At 42.3% G+C, this 16,086-nt stretch overlaps 1 protein-coding gene and 1 long non-coding RNA gene across 10 annotated transcripts; one reads left to right on the top strand and one right to left on the bottom strand.

Moving 5' to 3' along the window:
- Positions 1-3,931: 3,931 nt before the first annotated feature.
- Positions 3,932-15,426, bottom strand: LOC135177288 (uncharacterized). Of its 7 annotated transcripts, XR_010303020.1 has the most exons (7): positions 15,339-15,426; positions 14,807-14,973; positions 13,162-13,280; positions 12,706-12,869; positions 11,598-11,766; positions 4,742-4,836; positions 3,932-4,597 (listed from the first exon to the last, which is right to left on the bottom strand). It is a non-coding gene; the product is annotated as an uncharacterized LOC135177288 (long non-coding RNA). The 7 variants fall into 7 exon arrangements; XR_010303018.1 differs by lacking the exon at positions 4,742-4,836 and having other exon boundaries at positions 11,480-11,766; XR_010303016.1 differs by having other exon boundaries at positions 3,932-4,836.
- LRRC39 (leucine rich repeat containing 39) lies at positions 4,103-13,391 on the top strand. Of its 3 annotated transcripts, XR_010303014.1 has the most exons (9): positions 4,103-4,227; positions 5,493-5,598; positions 6,788-6,944; positions 7,964-8,100; positions 9,200-9,345; positions 9,665-9,817; positions 11,228-11,367; positions 12,700-12,860; positions 13,238-13,391. XR_010303014.1 is itself a non-coding variant. In XM_064147044.1 (8 exons), exons 1-8 carry the CDS (start codon positions 4,103-4,105, stop codon positions 12,756-12,758), a joined length of 1,023 nt encoding a protein of 340 aa, XP_064003114.1. In that variant the 3' UTR covers positions 12,759-13,181. The 3 variants fall into 3 exon arrangements, 2 of the variants coding, with proteins under 2 accessions (XP_064003114.1, XP_064003115.1); XM_064147044.1 differs by lacking the exon at positions 13,238-13,391 and having other exon boundaries at positions 12,700-13,181; XM_064147045.1 differs by lacking the exons at positions 12,700-12,860; positions 13,238-13,391 and adding an exon at positions 12,194-12,521.
- Positions 15,427-16,086: the final 660 nt, after the last annotated feature.

The raw sequence follows: 16,086 nt of genomic DNA, 5'->3' as shown, positions 1-16,086 counted from the left end.
GGGAAAATAAATTGAGGAAATGAGCATTTGATAGAAAGCAATAAAGCCATTTTGGAAGTTTTTGAGACAGAATAATTTTGCTTACCCAAGGAGCCTGAAATTCCCTTTCAAAACTCCAATAAGAGGGAAGGTTATTTTTTCTCTCTCCTAGCTCTAAATATCTGTCTCCTTTGAGGAGGAAATTAAGTAGTTTTTTGGATTGATTGGTTGGTTTGTTTTGGGCTGTGACTTTTTATAGATCAAGTGAAAACACTGATTAAAAAACACTGTGGGAATTGAATCTGTACCAAAACTGAAGTAAGAAGTACCTATAGCAAAGAACCTGGTGGTTCATTTTAGGTTTTTGCAGCTTAACCCCCCTCCCAAAATTAGAAGACTGAAAGCTAAAGCAGTTAGTGTTCTCTAAAACACGTATTGCTGTTCAGGTATTTACTTGGCCATGAACTGGAGAGAGGAATTTTTTTGTTATGAAGTTTTACATGGTAATAATCTCCAGAATCTAAGGCTAATAATGATGAAAAAAGTGTTTCTGCCGAAAGAGGCTTATAACCAAATTTTTGTCATTTCAGCTTCACATCTTCTACTCCAATGAAAGAATTGGTGAGAGTTATCCAGTTTTGTGGCTTCTGCCTCAGTCACCTAGGGTTGTTACTGCCTTTCTCCTTTTATGTGGTTAAAGAGAAAGATTCTGAGAGTTGTTCTTTTGTCTTCTCCAAGGGCTGTTTGAAGAAATAGAATGTTGAAAACATTTCATGATTGGAGGCATGAAAAGGGGTGAGTAGTAGCCCCTCTGCACGTCCTGGTAAAGATTGCTTTTCTGTCTGGACTTTGGTAATTTGCACTAAAGTTCTTCAACAGAAGAGTTTCAGTGTGGGCAAAATTAATGAGTAAAATACTTAGTGATGTAATACTTTTTCTAGTCAGTCAGTTGCTGTTTAATAGCACTTTGAAGCTGAGATATCCCTCAAAAAAGCAGGTAATTGTCATTTTGCATTTAACCCTAGCTTATGTTTCATTGTGGAGTACAAGTAGTCTTTTGTTCTTTCTGTTCATAATTTGTACCTTTTGCTAATGGGAACCCAGGAGTTTATGGGAGCCCAGTGCTGATGAGTGAATTGGGAAGACATTTGGAGTTGTAAATGCTTGGGTGTCTGGCAGCAGTGCCTCATGTGATACCTTCTATTCTCAGCATAGGTTAAAATTAGAACTGGTCTGACATTGCATTGGAGCCTGAGTGAGAGTTCTAAATGGTTTTGGTGGGGTAGACACAAGATTCACAGTTTCTCTCTGCTCTTACCGAGAAAGCAATGAGTCACAGAAAACCCTTGAAAACACCAAACTGAGGTAAGTTGTTGTTAAACTCTTCCAGATGCTTGGTGGTGAAGTTAGGAGGGAGGTCTATTTATGAGTAAATCTGCAGTTACTTTACAGCCACACTGGGGAGTTAACTTCTGAATTGTTGGCTGCAATGGTATGATTATTGTGGGGTTTTTCCTGACGTAAGATCCAAGAACAAGAAGCTTTTGATGGTAGTTCTGTTATTATATCATCACATCTCACTGAAAACAAAGCCCTATAATATAGCCCTCTTTTGTATTCCTTGGTTTATGAAGCACTATTTATTGAATAATAGTTGTTCCACAGCAAAACAGAGCCTCCCAATGTAGCCTTTATTAAAAGTAAGTATTATTTTGACTGTATACTCTGATACTGGTTTTAGCAGTACATATATTAAGAAATGTCTATTTTCTGCAGCCTTTATACAGAAAGCTCTCTAGTTCTCTGCCTTAAAAAGCTTGTAGTTCAAAAAATGTCTCTAAACAACAAGAAATTATAGGTCATGAAAATCACTTATTCTCAGCAGAAACTCAATCCTGAAAATGTGAATCGTGGCCATGGATGACAGCAAAAAACTTCACACAATGTCTTAGTCGCTAATGTTGCATATTGAGATGAGGAATAGGAAAGGTAATTACAATGAAGACCCCTGAAGAAGCAGCTAATCTTTCAAACTAGTAAATGTGATCACATTTATATGGGGAGGAGAAAGAGGATACAGTCCCCTCTGTAGAGGAAAGAATTCAGTCCCTCTTTAGGAACTCAAATGCCAGACTGCATTGTATCACACTGTGGTTGCCATTTGTGTCACCTGCCAAATCTTGCCATCTTTTCTTAACAAAGAGCAGTTAAGAATCCTTAGTAGTAACATACAGGACTTGATTATTTGAGTATTATCACTTGATTGTGATTTCAGTATAATTAGGCTTTATGAATAACTTGGCTGCTCAACATAAAATAGAATGATTGACAGTTCGAACACAAAAATATTCACTAAGCAATTCTGACATACCCATGGCACACAAAATGACAGTGGAGCAGATATGGTAGCAAAGATAGCTGTGAAAAACAGACCAGCAGCAATTACTGTAGAGAACTAGATCTAAGAAAGTACCTGAAATCCACTGTTGTTGTTATCTAACTGCTTGGAAGAAAGTTATTCCCACTCTTTTTCTTTAAAAGGGATACTTCAGACTTTCTTCTTACCTGTTGCTGCAGATGTTAATAAAAAATTTGAAAGGGAGAGTTCAGATGGTGAATGTTCAGTGTGCACTTGTGCTGACGTGGTTAGCCTTCCCAACTTGCCTGAATATCAACAGCTTGCCTCCAGTTCATGTCCAAAATTCTCTTCCCCAGAGAACTGGTAGTGGCAATAAGAATGCCTTTTAGAGGGCTGCACTGATTAGGATGACCAAGTATCCTACTTTTCTGCTTTGCAGGAAAATATTTAGTAATGATCTCACAGGGAACAGATTACTTAAAAACTTGAGATTGTTTTGTTTTTTTTTCCTAAGTGTGGATTTGGGGCCTGGCTCAGGAACAGTGTGGCCAGTAGGACAAGGGAGGTTATTCTTCCCCTGTACTCAGCACTAGTCGGGCCGCAGCTTCAGTGCTGTGTCCAGTTCTGGGCTCTCAATTCAAAAGTAATGTTGAGGTACTGCAGCATGTTCAGAGAAGGGCCACAAAGCTGTTGAGAGGCCTGAAACACAGCCCTGTGACGAGAGGCTGAGGGAGCTGGGGGTGTGCAGCCTGCAGAAGAGGAGGCTCAGGGCAGACCTCATTGCGGTCTACAACTACCTGAAGGGAGGCTGTAGCCAGGTGGGGTTGGTCTCTTCTCCCAGACAACCAGCAACAGAACAAGGGGACACAGTCTCAAGTTGTGCCAGGGGAGGTCTAGGCTGGATGTTAGGAGGAAGTTGTTGCCAGAGAGGGTGATTGGCATTGGAATGGGCTGCCCAGGGAGATGGTGGAGTCGCTGTCCCATGAAGCATTCAGAAAAAGTCCTGGCTGAGGCACTTGGTGCCATGGTCTAGTTGATGGTCTAGGGGTGGGTGCTAGGTTGGCCTGGATGACCTTGGAGGTCTCTTCCAACCTGGTTGATTGTGTGAATGCAAAAAGCCTTTTCCTAAAGATAATCTATTACTAACAAAAATGTATTACGATGAGCGAAGGAAATAAATGCAGACACAATATACTGATTTATTTTCAGCAACAGCTGAGAATCTCTAAGGTGCAAAACTTCCTCTAGTTACAAATGTTTGTTTCAGGTAGCTGCTGGAATGCATCTACCAGGAATTAACTGCCTTAAATCACAGGTAACAGCTTAATTTCTTCCTGGAAAAGGAATGAATGCTCATTTCTCTACTTAATAGTTATGGTCAGTACTCAGCCTACCATTGGAGGGAACTGAGAGAGGCAGTTGTTCACTGACTAAGAAAGCAGAGAGAGTGCAAGAATACCATTTCTGGAAGCAAATTTAATCAGGTGCAATTATCCATTTTAATAAAATTAAAGCAGTTGACAAACGCCGCATTTAGTAATTTAATAATTCAATAAGAAGTAATAAAATAATCATTTAATAAAGACATTTAAATAAAGTTAAAAAATAATTTAGTAAAGAAAATCAGTAATACAATCAAGTGGGTGTTGCAGTGTTTTAGTTTTGACATCACTGTTCCCATCAGGTAGGTGATACGTGCACCGATGCACTCAGCCTGGAATTCAGAGTCAGGTTCCTGTAACACAGTCTGAACATGTAAGGATCATGACTGCAAATGTGGTTTGCCTTGGAACATTCTCTGCTGTGAAGACGCTTTGGGAAGTGAGAATACACAAGATAAATGAAGAATTACAGAAAGAAAAGGAATTCAGACAGAGGTCTGCAGGAAGGTAGGTAAATTGTTTAAGTTTGTGAGAAGCTAGACCACTTTAAAGGACTCTAACTGGTCTGTCAAAATGCACCCAGAGTCCGAGTCTTTAGTTGTTGCTCCAGCAGAATTCGCACTGATTAGAATCTAGCAAAATGGTCAGGTCAAACCAAGAACTGTGTGCTGTGCTTACAGTGTTAGCATATGTACTAAATCCCTACATTCAGATAGTAGAATCCTCTCCCATGGAGACTGAATATGCTTTGCTTTCTGTTCAGTGGAGGCATTAACAGGGCTGCCTGGTCTTCTGTCACGCCAGTAATTCCATGAATTGTGAAGGAACTCAGCATCCTATTTTTGGAACTCTTCTTAATTAGTCAGATGTTGGTTAACTGGAATAACAAATTGAAAAGTTACTCATGCAAAGTACAGGCAGAAAGAAAGAGAATCAGCCTAGTTTTCAAAATTCTTAAGTCCTCTTTGGAAATTAAGCTGAAAGAATCCTTAGCTGATGGACCCTGTTTGATTACGCTTACATTTGATGGAACCCAAGGCTTCCATTTTAGGAGAATGCTTCAAAATCAGTGGCTTTGGAACTTAATTCCATGTGACTTTTTGTTCTGTTGCCTTGCTGCAACATGATGAAAATGAATGAAGTTATATCTCCTGTTGGACTGTAACTCTGAAGAACTGTAAAACTCTGTAGAACTGCTATAAATTACCTCAGCCCAGCACTAGGATAGAATAGAATCACAGAATCAACCAGGTTGGACTGGATGATCTTAGAGGTCTCCCCCAACCTGTCTAATCAAGATCATCCACTCCAGCCTTATCCGATCAACTAGACCATGGCACTAAGTGCCTTATCCAGTCTTTCCTTTGAACACCTCCAGGGACTGCAACGCCACCACCTCCCTGGGCAGCCCATTCCAATGCCAATCACTCTCTCTGGCAACAACTTCCTCCTAACATCCAGCCTAGACCTCCCCTGCCACAACTTGAAACTCTGTCCCCTTCTTCTGTTGCTGACTGCCTGGCAGAAGAGACCAACCCCACCTGGCTACAGCCTTCCTTCAGGTAGTTGTAGACAGCAGTGATGTCTGCTCTGAGCCTCCTCTTCTCCAGACTAAACAACCCCAGCTCCCTCAGCCTCTCATTCAGATGATAAAATAAATGTTGTTTGACATCCAAAAAGCCTGTGGTCTCTTTGCTCCAGAAAGTGGATTGGATAGCACTTACTGCCTGTATTCTCTGATGCACTGCTGACAGATCTTCATTCCCTTCTAGGCTACTGCTTGTCTGGGAGGAGAGAGCTGCTTTAGCGAAGCTCAAAGAAAAGGTTATTAATGAAGGTGGAAGAGCAATTTTAAGGATAGAGGAGGAAGAATGGAAGGTAATGTTGATAGCAATGAATATTGCTTGGGCTGGATGACTGATGCATTAGAAAGCTACTGTTTACAGTTTTACACTCACAGTTGTGTTGTTTTTCATCTGTGAAGTGCTCACTGTGCTTCGTTACCAATGAACTGAGACACTGTTGGGAGAGTGTAAAAGCAAGCTGGTCTTTTCAGTCCTGAATGTTAAGCACTGCTCTGCAAAAACACTGCCAAAAGGCTTTTCTGCAGTAGAAGTTATTACACTGCAGATTATGAGTTTCATTACATAAATCCTCATTTAATATTAATGCACCAGAAGTACTTACATGTATGCAGGTGAAAACCGTCCATGTTCAGCTGCATGGACATGTATCCTGCTCATGTTTATGTCTTTCCAAGAGTGAAACTGAGCCAGTAGATTCCCAGAGACTATTTTATCTTGGTTTTTAATGCATGGAAGAAAGCAGCTAACTGTAGAATCAAGGACAGACTGGAAACTAATAGTCCAGTCTGAGCCACACAGAAATGCAGGAACTAATGGGAATTAGGCCAGTGAGTGACAGCCACACCAAGCAATACTCTGGTGGGCCTTAGGTCAGTGCTCCTTGTTCAGAGCTAATAGCATTTTGAATATTAATAATTAATATTCACACAGAACTTAATATTCATAATTCGTAACAGATCATTAATTTCTACAACAGACACTGTAATTTTTATCCCTCATCTCTCCTGCTCTCAGCTGCTCACTGTTTTTCTCAACAGGAAATACAATTCAGATCACCATTTGGATACAAAAAGCAATTTAGATAGGTTTATTCTTCCCATTTTATTTGCTTTGGTTGAAAAAAGGAAACAAAAAACACAAACCAAAGTGGGAAATAAAAGGAGGGGGGAAAAACAGTAGGCTTGAGGTTTTTAAAGCAATGACAACAGTGCAGATACCTGAATCCTGGGAGCAAAAAGTGGGCAAGTATGTGGTCAGAGTGAACAACGTTGATGGTGTTCATTTCAGGATGTTACAGTATAGCTTAAGAAGGAGACAGATAAATAGATAAAGAGACAGATAAACAGATAAAGAGACAGACAGATATAGACAGATTTTATTGTTCAATTTTTAATCCTAACCCATTTCAAATACACTTCTACCTAAGCTTGTGCTCTTGTATATTAAGCCAAATTTCTTCTGGTTCGTATTTCTTCTCTTAGACCCTGCCTTCATGCTTACTGAAACTAATCCATCTCCAGGAATGGCAGCTCCACAGAACTAGTTTGCAGAAGATTCCACATTTCATTGGAAGATTTCACAACCTTGTTGTTCTGGATCTATCCCGGAACTCAATCGAAAGTGTACCTAAAGAAATCGGTGAGCTCTGCTTTTAAGTTGGTTTCTAAGAAAATTCGTCTCACACAAACATGCCTTTTTTTTTTGTGCACCTTGTCCATCTAACACTCCTACTGAGTACTTAAAACAGGCAAGACAGATCTTAGAACCATCAATTGTCTATAAATTAAAAATAACCGGCTGAATGGAGGAAAAGTCTTTATTAGGTATCTTCAGTGATAATCTGGAGCAGCGGATTGAGTCCAGCAGCGGTAAGTCTGCAGATGACACCAAGCTAGGAGCAGCTGTGGATCTGTTGGAGGGTAGGAGAGCCCTGCAGAAGGACCTTGAACAGGCTGGATGGGTGGGCAGAGGCCAATGGGATGAGACTGAGCAAGGCAAAGGGCTGGGTTCTACACTTTGGCCACAACAGCCCCAAGCAGTGCTACAGGCTGGGGACAGAGTGGCCAGAGGGGACACAGTCTCAAGTTGTGCCAGGGGAGGTCTAGACTGGATGTTAGGAAGAAATTATTGACAGAGTGACTGGCATTGGAATGGGCTGCCCAGGGAGGTGGTGGAGTTGCTGTCAGTGGAAGTGTTCAAGAAAAGATTGGATGAGGCACTTAGTGCCATGGTGTAGTTGATTTGGGTAGGGCTGGGTGCTAGGTTGGACTGGATGATCTTGGAGGTCTCTTCCAACCTGGCTGATTCTATGAAAGCTCCCCATGAAGAAAAAAAAGCTTGTAAGCACAGCAGGTATTAAGACATCAGAATGTAGTGATCAAAATTGTACTGAAACCCAGCCCTTGTGTTCTGAGTCCACAGCATGAGTAGCTTATGTTAGTAAGGTTTTTTTTCTTCCAGAGGTTCTGGTGAGTTTTATGATAGTGCAGCTCTGTACTAAAGAGTCCTGAAGCACTACTCTTTGAATTTCAATGATTTTATTTTTGAGAGCACAGAGCACTTCTATAGCAGTATAAGGGTAGCATATATTAAGTAAAACTGTATGCCAGATAGACTGAATGTGAGCAGTTGTAATTTCTCATTTGTGCTCTCTGCAGGCCAGCTGACTAGCCTGCAAGAACTGCTTCTCAGTTACAACAGAATAAAGTCTGTTCCTAAGGAAATAAGTAACTGTGTCAGTCTGGAGAGATTGGAACTGGCTGTCAACAGGAATATCTGTGAGCTTCCTCCTCAGGTACTGACAGACTGTTCTGTTTAATGCATATTTTGCAGTGTCTTTGTTAGAGCTGTTAGCCATGAAAAGAGTTGATGCCATTTGTACTGCTGCCTGTGCACAAAAATGGTGAACAAATGTTGTTCTGAGGTGTCGAAAGTGACTAAGAATAGAAACAAGTGTTTGCCTGCTACTGAGCTTTGCTCTGGGCTGATCTAAATGTGAGGGAGATGGGCACCTGCAAGTATGAGTCCTTTAGATAGAGATGGCAAGTATGTAATTGCATGTGCTTTGATTTCTTTTAAAACAGAGTAATGGCAACAGTTTGAGCTGACAGGGCCTTGTGAAATGAGTCAGTCCAAACCTAACAAGTCTGCTAATGCAAATATACACTATTAATCAGAATCCAAAGCTGACAAAATCTGTGTGGGTAAAGATTATGTGGCATAGTGTATGGTGACAGCTTTGAACCTAGCAGCTCATAGTAAATACACAGTTCTGGCTTATGGGAGACTGATGATGTGAACACCATGAAGCTTTGGTGGTATGTACTTGAGTGGCATTCAGAGCCTAGATAATTGGACCAGATTTGCAACAGAGTATTTCTGCATCACCTGGATGTTGTAAAAGCACCTGAAGGCATGATTAACCAAATGTCTGCAGCTAATACTGCAATGCCAAGTACTGTGACACTGAGCGGTGCTGTGTTTAATTTTCAGTAGCAGTAGGCATCAGAAGGTGGAAGCTGTCTGGGTTCACTCTAGAACGGAGTCCATGTCGTTTGATCCATGAAGATCTGAACATTAGAATAGTGAAAAATGGCATACTGCATGGAGTATGAGACACCAAGGACAGTGGCATCTAAAATGCATTTTCTGGCATGGCTGAGGATATATCTGGGTTGTAGTCAAGGCCCTCAGCTTTTCAGCAATTAAGGCACTACCAGGTGGGAGACAAAAGTTCTGCCTGGTCAGGTTCAAACCTGCATACCTGAGGTAATGTAACTCAGAAACCCTTCTATTTACCAACTGCAAATGTGTTGCAATGTTTTAGAATCGTTTCTTGGTTTCAGTCAACTTTATTACAGCACTGCTGAACTGGTATTAAATCTCCCTTTCAGCTCAGTGATTTAAAGAAGCTTTCACATGTAGATTTGTGCATGAATCAGTTCACTGCCCTCCCTTCAGCTCTTCTCGACATGCCCAATCTGGAATGGTTAGATATGGGAGGAAATAAACTCCAGGAGCTTCCTGATGCAATTTACAGGTAAATAAAGCATTGAAACTATCATTACTAAATCCTACTTCAAAAGATTATTTTAGTGTTAATCTCACTGCAAACTTAAGATTTATCAACTCTGTTGTGGCATTTTGGCTGAGCAATACCTTTAAACCAATAAGGTTTTTGCCTGCCAGCAATAGGCACCTGACCACACAGTGAATGTATCTTGGGTATTTGGGGTTGAGAATTGTTATGTTCTTTATGTCCTTTATGTGACTGCAAAATTGAATCAATTGCTTTCTATTAACAGTTCATGAGATGAATTTTCTAAGTCTTGATGATTGCCCAAATACCTGTTTTACAGAATGGAAAATCTCCACACGTTATGGCTCCAAAGGAATGAGATCAGCTCTTTGCCAGAAACCATTGGCAATATGAAGAATCTCAGTACCCTTGTTCTTAGCAACAACAAGCTAAAAGATATTCCAGCTTGTATGAAGGACATGACAAACCTGAGGTAAGAAAACAACACAACTATAGATAAAAATACTAGAAGATCGTTTCTGTGTAATTTTGAAGTGGAAAAGGCATGTCCACAGCTGGGCAGGTGGGGTCCATACCATGTAACTCAGCTGGGGTTGTTCAGCCTGGAGAAGAGGAGGCTCAGGGCAGAGCTCATTCCTGTCCACAACTACCTGAAGGGAGGCTGTAGTCAGGTGGGGTTGGTCTCTTCTGCCAGGCACCCAGCAACACAAGGGGACACAGTCTCAAGTTGTGCCAGGGGAGGTCTAGGCTGGATGTTAGGAGGAAGTTGTTGTCAGAGAGAGTGATTGGCATTGGAATGGGCTGCCCAGGGAGGTGGTGGAGTTGCTGTCCCTGGAAGTGTTCAAAAAGAAGACTGGATGGAGCATTTAGTGCCATGGTCTAGTTGATTGGCTAGGGCTGGGTTATAGATTGGATGGGATGATCTTGGAGGTCTCTTCCAACCTGTTTGCTTCTTTGATGACAAAGAATCATAAAAGCTGAGCATCTGGTCAAGAAAGCTTTGTGCAGCTTCTTGTACATTATTTAAAGAGGCTATGATCCTTCAGTCCTAGATGAAAAAGGAGACTGTAACACATTTTCTTATGTCCAGAAGGTTCAAGTGACCACTTCTAACTGGCCTTCTATACTTAAGCTCTCTAGAGCCTAGAGCCCGGCATAAAAGAACATAGGAAGCATAAAACTGACAAAATGTAGAGCTCTGGCACTGAGAAGTCAAACATTCATACAGTGAACAAAAAGGAGCAGATGTAAGGACCATTCTGTGTGATAGAGACAAAACTCTCCTGTACTTGATTTGGAAAACAAAAAAAAGGATAAATGCCTATTTTTAATGGTTAGAATTGGAAAGGATGTTTTGTGTAGTGTGACACACTGCCCTGCTCTTTGCATTCTGAATTGAATTACTGGGTGCTGGCAGTTTCGGAGGACCAATGTTAGTCTAAACAAATCACATCTAACTCAGCGAGACAATTCCTATTTTAAGATGTTTAGAAGGCAGCAGTGTCTCTTCGTAAACAGAGGCCTAGGGGTGGACCAAGAGCAGAGGGAGCTAGGCAATACTGGGAGGATGCAGACATTTACACTCTTGTTCTTACCTACTCACCTGTGAAGGTTCAATAAAGCTGAGAATGGGTTAAAAACTTAAAATACAGAAGAACTGCTGTGACTTTTTTTCCTCCCACCACAGTCAGATACTGTTATTATAAGGCTCTTTTTAGCTTAGTTTACTTAACAGAACCAATACAGTGTTGAATTTAGTCTAAGAAAAAGACATCTTGTTTTGCTCGGAAGACTGTTTGAGGAATCTTAATTCAGTTTCAAAACAGTTGCTCTCTCTGGACAAAACCTACTGAATGAGTAACCTTTTCTGGTGAACTGCCAGATTTGTCAATTTCAGAGACAACCCCCTGGAGTTGGAAGTAACGCTCCCTCCATGTGAAAATGCAGAAGAGGAGGAGCAACAGGAAATGTTTGGTATTGAATTCATGCACATGTATATCCAGGAGTCACTGAAGAAAACAGGTATGGCTCTTTTACTAACTGTAATGGCTCTGGAATACAGTGACGAAAGGAAGGCCAAGCTGGATAAAAGCAAGCTAGGATCTGTATACAAATAGAACATGAATGATCTTACTGAGAGCATGTGGCACTTTATGAGGAGTTGGTACAGCAGGTCTTCAGATGGAACAGGGTCTATTTGAATAGGAACATACTCAAACCATGGAGTATTGGAGTAAGTGTGCCCGAGTTACCTCCAGCCTGAGCAACTCCAAGTTGATGACTGTCTCTTGTATCTTCAGTTTAATCAGAACTCACAGAGTGTAGGTCTTCCCAGCACTTTGTCTCGTGAAGCTCCACTTGCCTTAGTTCTAGATGTTGGCCGCACAGGGAGTGCCCAGGGAGGATGCAATGGAGAGATGCCTGTGCAAAAATAAAGTTGTATGCTGGTAACAAGGAAATGTAAACACCTGATACACAGATGCTTCTCACAACTCGCCTTCTCGGATAGAAAATCCACTACCTAAACAAAACACTGCCACAATTCCATCCCATTCCTAAATCACTGATCAAACCCCCTGCTGGTGGTAGGCTGACTGCCTGCAGTAGCAGACCAAAACAAGCACTTTGTGAACACACAGGCAGTTTGGCAGCTGTTACTTGCTGAAGCTCATAGCAGATACAGAAAGTGCAGATCAGTAGTTTATTTTTAAGCCTTCTCTAGATATTCTCTCTGAAATGCTCTTAGAATGCTAAGGCTTTTTTTTTATTCAGTATACCATGAATTCATAAATTAGCAAAAATCTATTCAGATGACAGTTTATATTTATAAAGTTTTCTTCCTTAACAGATTCTCCTAGCAGTAAGGGCTGAAGAAAGTACCTGCTAGCCTACTTAAATAATTTAAAAGGAAATAAAAGCTATCCTGAGCTTCAAAGTGAAAATAAAATACTGAGTTTTCTTATTTTAACCCACTGTCTTGCAGGAAATCTGCAGAGTTGTACTTCTGGTCCTTCCCTGTCATAACTAGTAATGAATAAAGCAGGTTACTGTAAAAAAACTACCAGTTTGACTTCTTTCTAGCAAAAAGGCATACAACAGGTTTAAAATATTCTTACAGATTCTATTTTTCACCTGATGAATTTGGTTTGTGTTGTGCTGTGACTCCCAGTGAAACTGGGGGGTGGGGGGGGATCCTTTCCTGGGTGCAGGAAAGATGAAGCCAGGTGGTTTGGGTTCTTTCTTGCAAGCAACAAATGAGCTCTTGAAACAATCCAGAGTTTTATAGTGTGGTTTTTTTTCTCCTGTCAATTCCAAAATGTATCTCCTGTCACATCGTTGGCTCTGATACCAAAGACAAACCTGGGCCAGTTGTCAGCAGGACGTTCTCCAGTGACACAGCAGAGCCTGTGTAGAACTGTATTGCAGCCTCGTATCCTCGGCGTTGTAAACGTTCAACCTGTCCGTGATCAATCAGCAGTTTATGGAGGTAGCCTAATTGCTTTCAGTCTTCAACAGTAAGTATCCTGGTTTCATGAAAAGGAGGAAAGAACAACCACCAGGAGTCAGAATAGTTTTGTTAGTCAACATTAAGTGCAGAAAACCTACTGAAACCTGTAAATGCATTTCAATTCAGGCCAGCATGACTGTTTAAATTCTTGAAACATATGTCCATGTATTTTTAAACTCTTCTGCAAATGGAGTCAACTGCTTCTGTAAAATGAGTCACTTTGAGGACCCAGAGCACTTTCATATACCACTGTACATCATTTTGGTGCTCTGCAGAAGTCCATTTGATATGAAAACAAAAATACATACCCTTGTAAAGTCTTGCTGAATGCTTGGTCATGTTCTTTTGGGTCATGAGTTTGATCTTCACTTTCTTCACTTGTAGAGGCTTTGCTTGTGGTTTCTCAAGTGGCACAGCTACTCATTCTCTGAAAATAATGAAGTTCTACTGGTCAAGTCCTACTGATTTGAAGAACCCTCTGCCTATGTACTCAGTCCTGTAACATTTGTGATGGCAACACAGTGCAGTAACGATTCCAGCTACTGGCTTACAGTTGTCTTTATTGCATTCATTATCAGAATTGGTCTTACCACTCCTAGAGCATTTTGGTGCAGGCTCTTAATTTTCTCCATCACAGCAAGCTGTCTAACTTTCAACCAAGCATCTTGAAAGCAAGAGCTGGGAAGAAAAAAAACTACCTACCCACACAAAAAGAGCAGTGAATACCATACCATTATCCTGAAGAACGAGATCAGAGTAAATAGCATCATCCAAAAAACATTCCACCTAGGCCAGTAAGTTTAAACATTCCAGCAGAGGCAGTGTTGGCTAAACCTGCCTGCTCGACTTGCCTGGACGTGGGTGAGATCCTGAAAAATAAGTATCTGCTGTCCTAGCAAATAAATATGCCACAATCTGCTGTCCTCATGAAGCAGTAATCCACGTTAGTGTGACACATACTGCTGCTGGATCTACTCACAGCTGCTTCTAGGCCTGGACATTAAAAGGCCTTTCTTTCAGGCCTAACATAATACACTTGCCCAAAGTCCAGAACAGTAGGTTTTAAATACTGTTACCTCATTAAGTAAACTAAGGACAAATAAATGCAAAGTGTCACATTTAATTTCATCAATGCAGAAGAAAACACAATCTTAGTGTGGTACTCTGGGACTAACATAAGCAGCCAAGACCGTTCAGAAGCCACTTACCAGAAAAGTTACCCTGTGCTCCCCAGGGTCAGGAAATGCCCTGCAACTGCTTAGTGTTGCCACCCCTCTTAAGGGGAACTGGGGGCATCCAAAGTGGGCTTGAAGGTAACCAAAGGGCTCTGGAGTCATGTAGAGGTGGATGGAAGCCTCTGCTTTTCCCCTGGGGGCTCCCTGGAGGGTCCCAAAGGGGTTGAGGAGAGTATCAGTCTAGGTTTATGGTCTTTGTGAGGTTCCCCCTCCAAATCTAGGATCTTAAGTGGAATTGGGGAGGTTTCACATTCTGGGGTCTTGCAGGATCTGAGGGGGGAAATCTGAGTGGTTTTCATTGTCTCTGCATGCCTGGCACCCCCCAACCACAGCCCTTTGGGGGGGTTTGGGGGCCTCTGGAAGTTCCCCTCGGGGGCCGTGGGGGTGGGGTTTCGGGATGGTCCCGAAAATGCGACAGTGGCCAAGGTGAGCCCCAAAAGAAATGAAGAGCTCGGATTCCGTGTTCTCCTAGCTCCGCGTCGCTGGGGAACTGCAGTGCCGATAAGCAAACACAAGGCAGCAGCACTGAGCACTGACAGGGCAGCACACAGCGCTGGAGAACTGCAGTGCCAACAATTAACCGCAGGATGGCAGCACTAAGGCATATGCCCCAGTGCAGCTTGACTGTGTTGTTTTTGTCTACTGAAATATTCAGACATTTCAAACACTCAGGGCTGCAAGCACCCGTTTAGGGAAGCTGCCCCCATCCCTCACTCACCTGCTCCTCCGCAGCATCATCACACCCTGCTGTCTCCCTGTCACCTTGCAGTCGATGCATTTATGACTGGCAGTCACAAATCTCTTGTTCATGTTGCTCTGATAAATTAAACCAGTGGATGGTTCCAGCTCTCTGAACCTCCCTCAGGCCAAGTCCTTTTCAGAGCACTGGAAGAAAAGCAGGACAAGTGTTAATTCTGTCCAATAATTCCAGTAAGAGTCCTGGCACTCTTAGGCAGCCATGGGGATCTCCCCCACAAGGTAACACTGGCCATGCACTTGAGCTGAACATGCTGAGTACCTGAGGAACCCTGCACAATACATGCAAGAAAAACCTTCACTCTTCCTGTTCTAGTGGGAGGTGTCCCTGTCTATGGTGGGGGCTTGGAACTGGATGATCTTTGAGGTCCCTTCCAACCTAAACCATTCTATGATTCCATCAGGTAGTGCTGGCTCTAGAAACAGCATTACTTTATCTTGGCAGCAGCTGTAGCTATATCAGCATCACCAAACTACAGAGCAATGGCCTGTACCTTTGTCCTGCTCCAAATGGAGAGTGAGCTGTGAAGAATGAGCCTTCTCTAATCCAGTGGTGCCATTCCAAGGGGCTGAGCACATCCTGTGCCTGTGCAGAAGGAATACAGCACCTGTCAGCATCTCCCAGCAGCAGGGAACAAAGAGAAGCATTTCACAATGAAGTCAAGGGAAGTTCTTGTGCCAGCTCCATTACTTTCGTTAGAGGCTTTCTGCCTCTCTGGCTGCTCTATTAGAGTCTGCATGTGACAGGAAGTTCACCTATTATGTAAAACCTTTGACCAAGCAATTTACTGTTAACCCTTCCCTTCTGACAGACACAGAGTAACCCTACCTGGATCCCACAGGAGCCAAGCAAACGCAGATCACCCTATGAGGCTGCAGGACCAGACTGCACTGGCACCAGCACCCACGCTGATGGATCCACCACAGCAGCAGAGGTCCATGTGTCTGTCGATCCTGCTGCTGCTGCACATCTTGCTGGTTTGGTCAACGAAGTGGAAAGCAAAGTGTAAACCTGCGAAAATTAGAATAACAAGGAACAAATCTTAGTTACTTTGAGCTGCCACATGGATGAAGCAGACAGAAGGATCTCAGATGCATACACCATTGGATCCTCCTGCAGCATACTGTGTGCTCCCATGCTCTGAAAGCGGCTCTCTAGAATTTTAAAGAGCAGAAAGACCGATGAGGTTTCTATGTCCAGGTAGATGAGACTCCCAATTCCCTTCACATGTCCCACAGATG

This window comes from Pogoniulus pusillus, chromosome 8 (assembly GCF_015220805.1).
Source record: "Pogoniulus pusillus isolate bPogPus1 chromosome 8, bPogPus1.pri, whole genome shotgun sequence".
NCBI classification, from domain to species: domain Eukaryota; kingdom Metazoa; phylum Chordata; class Aves; order Piciformes; family Lybiidae; genus Pogoniulus; species Pogoniulus pusillus.
Note: the sequence above shows the minus strand (reverse complement) of the source record. Positions and strands in the feature narration are given on the sequence as shown.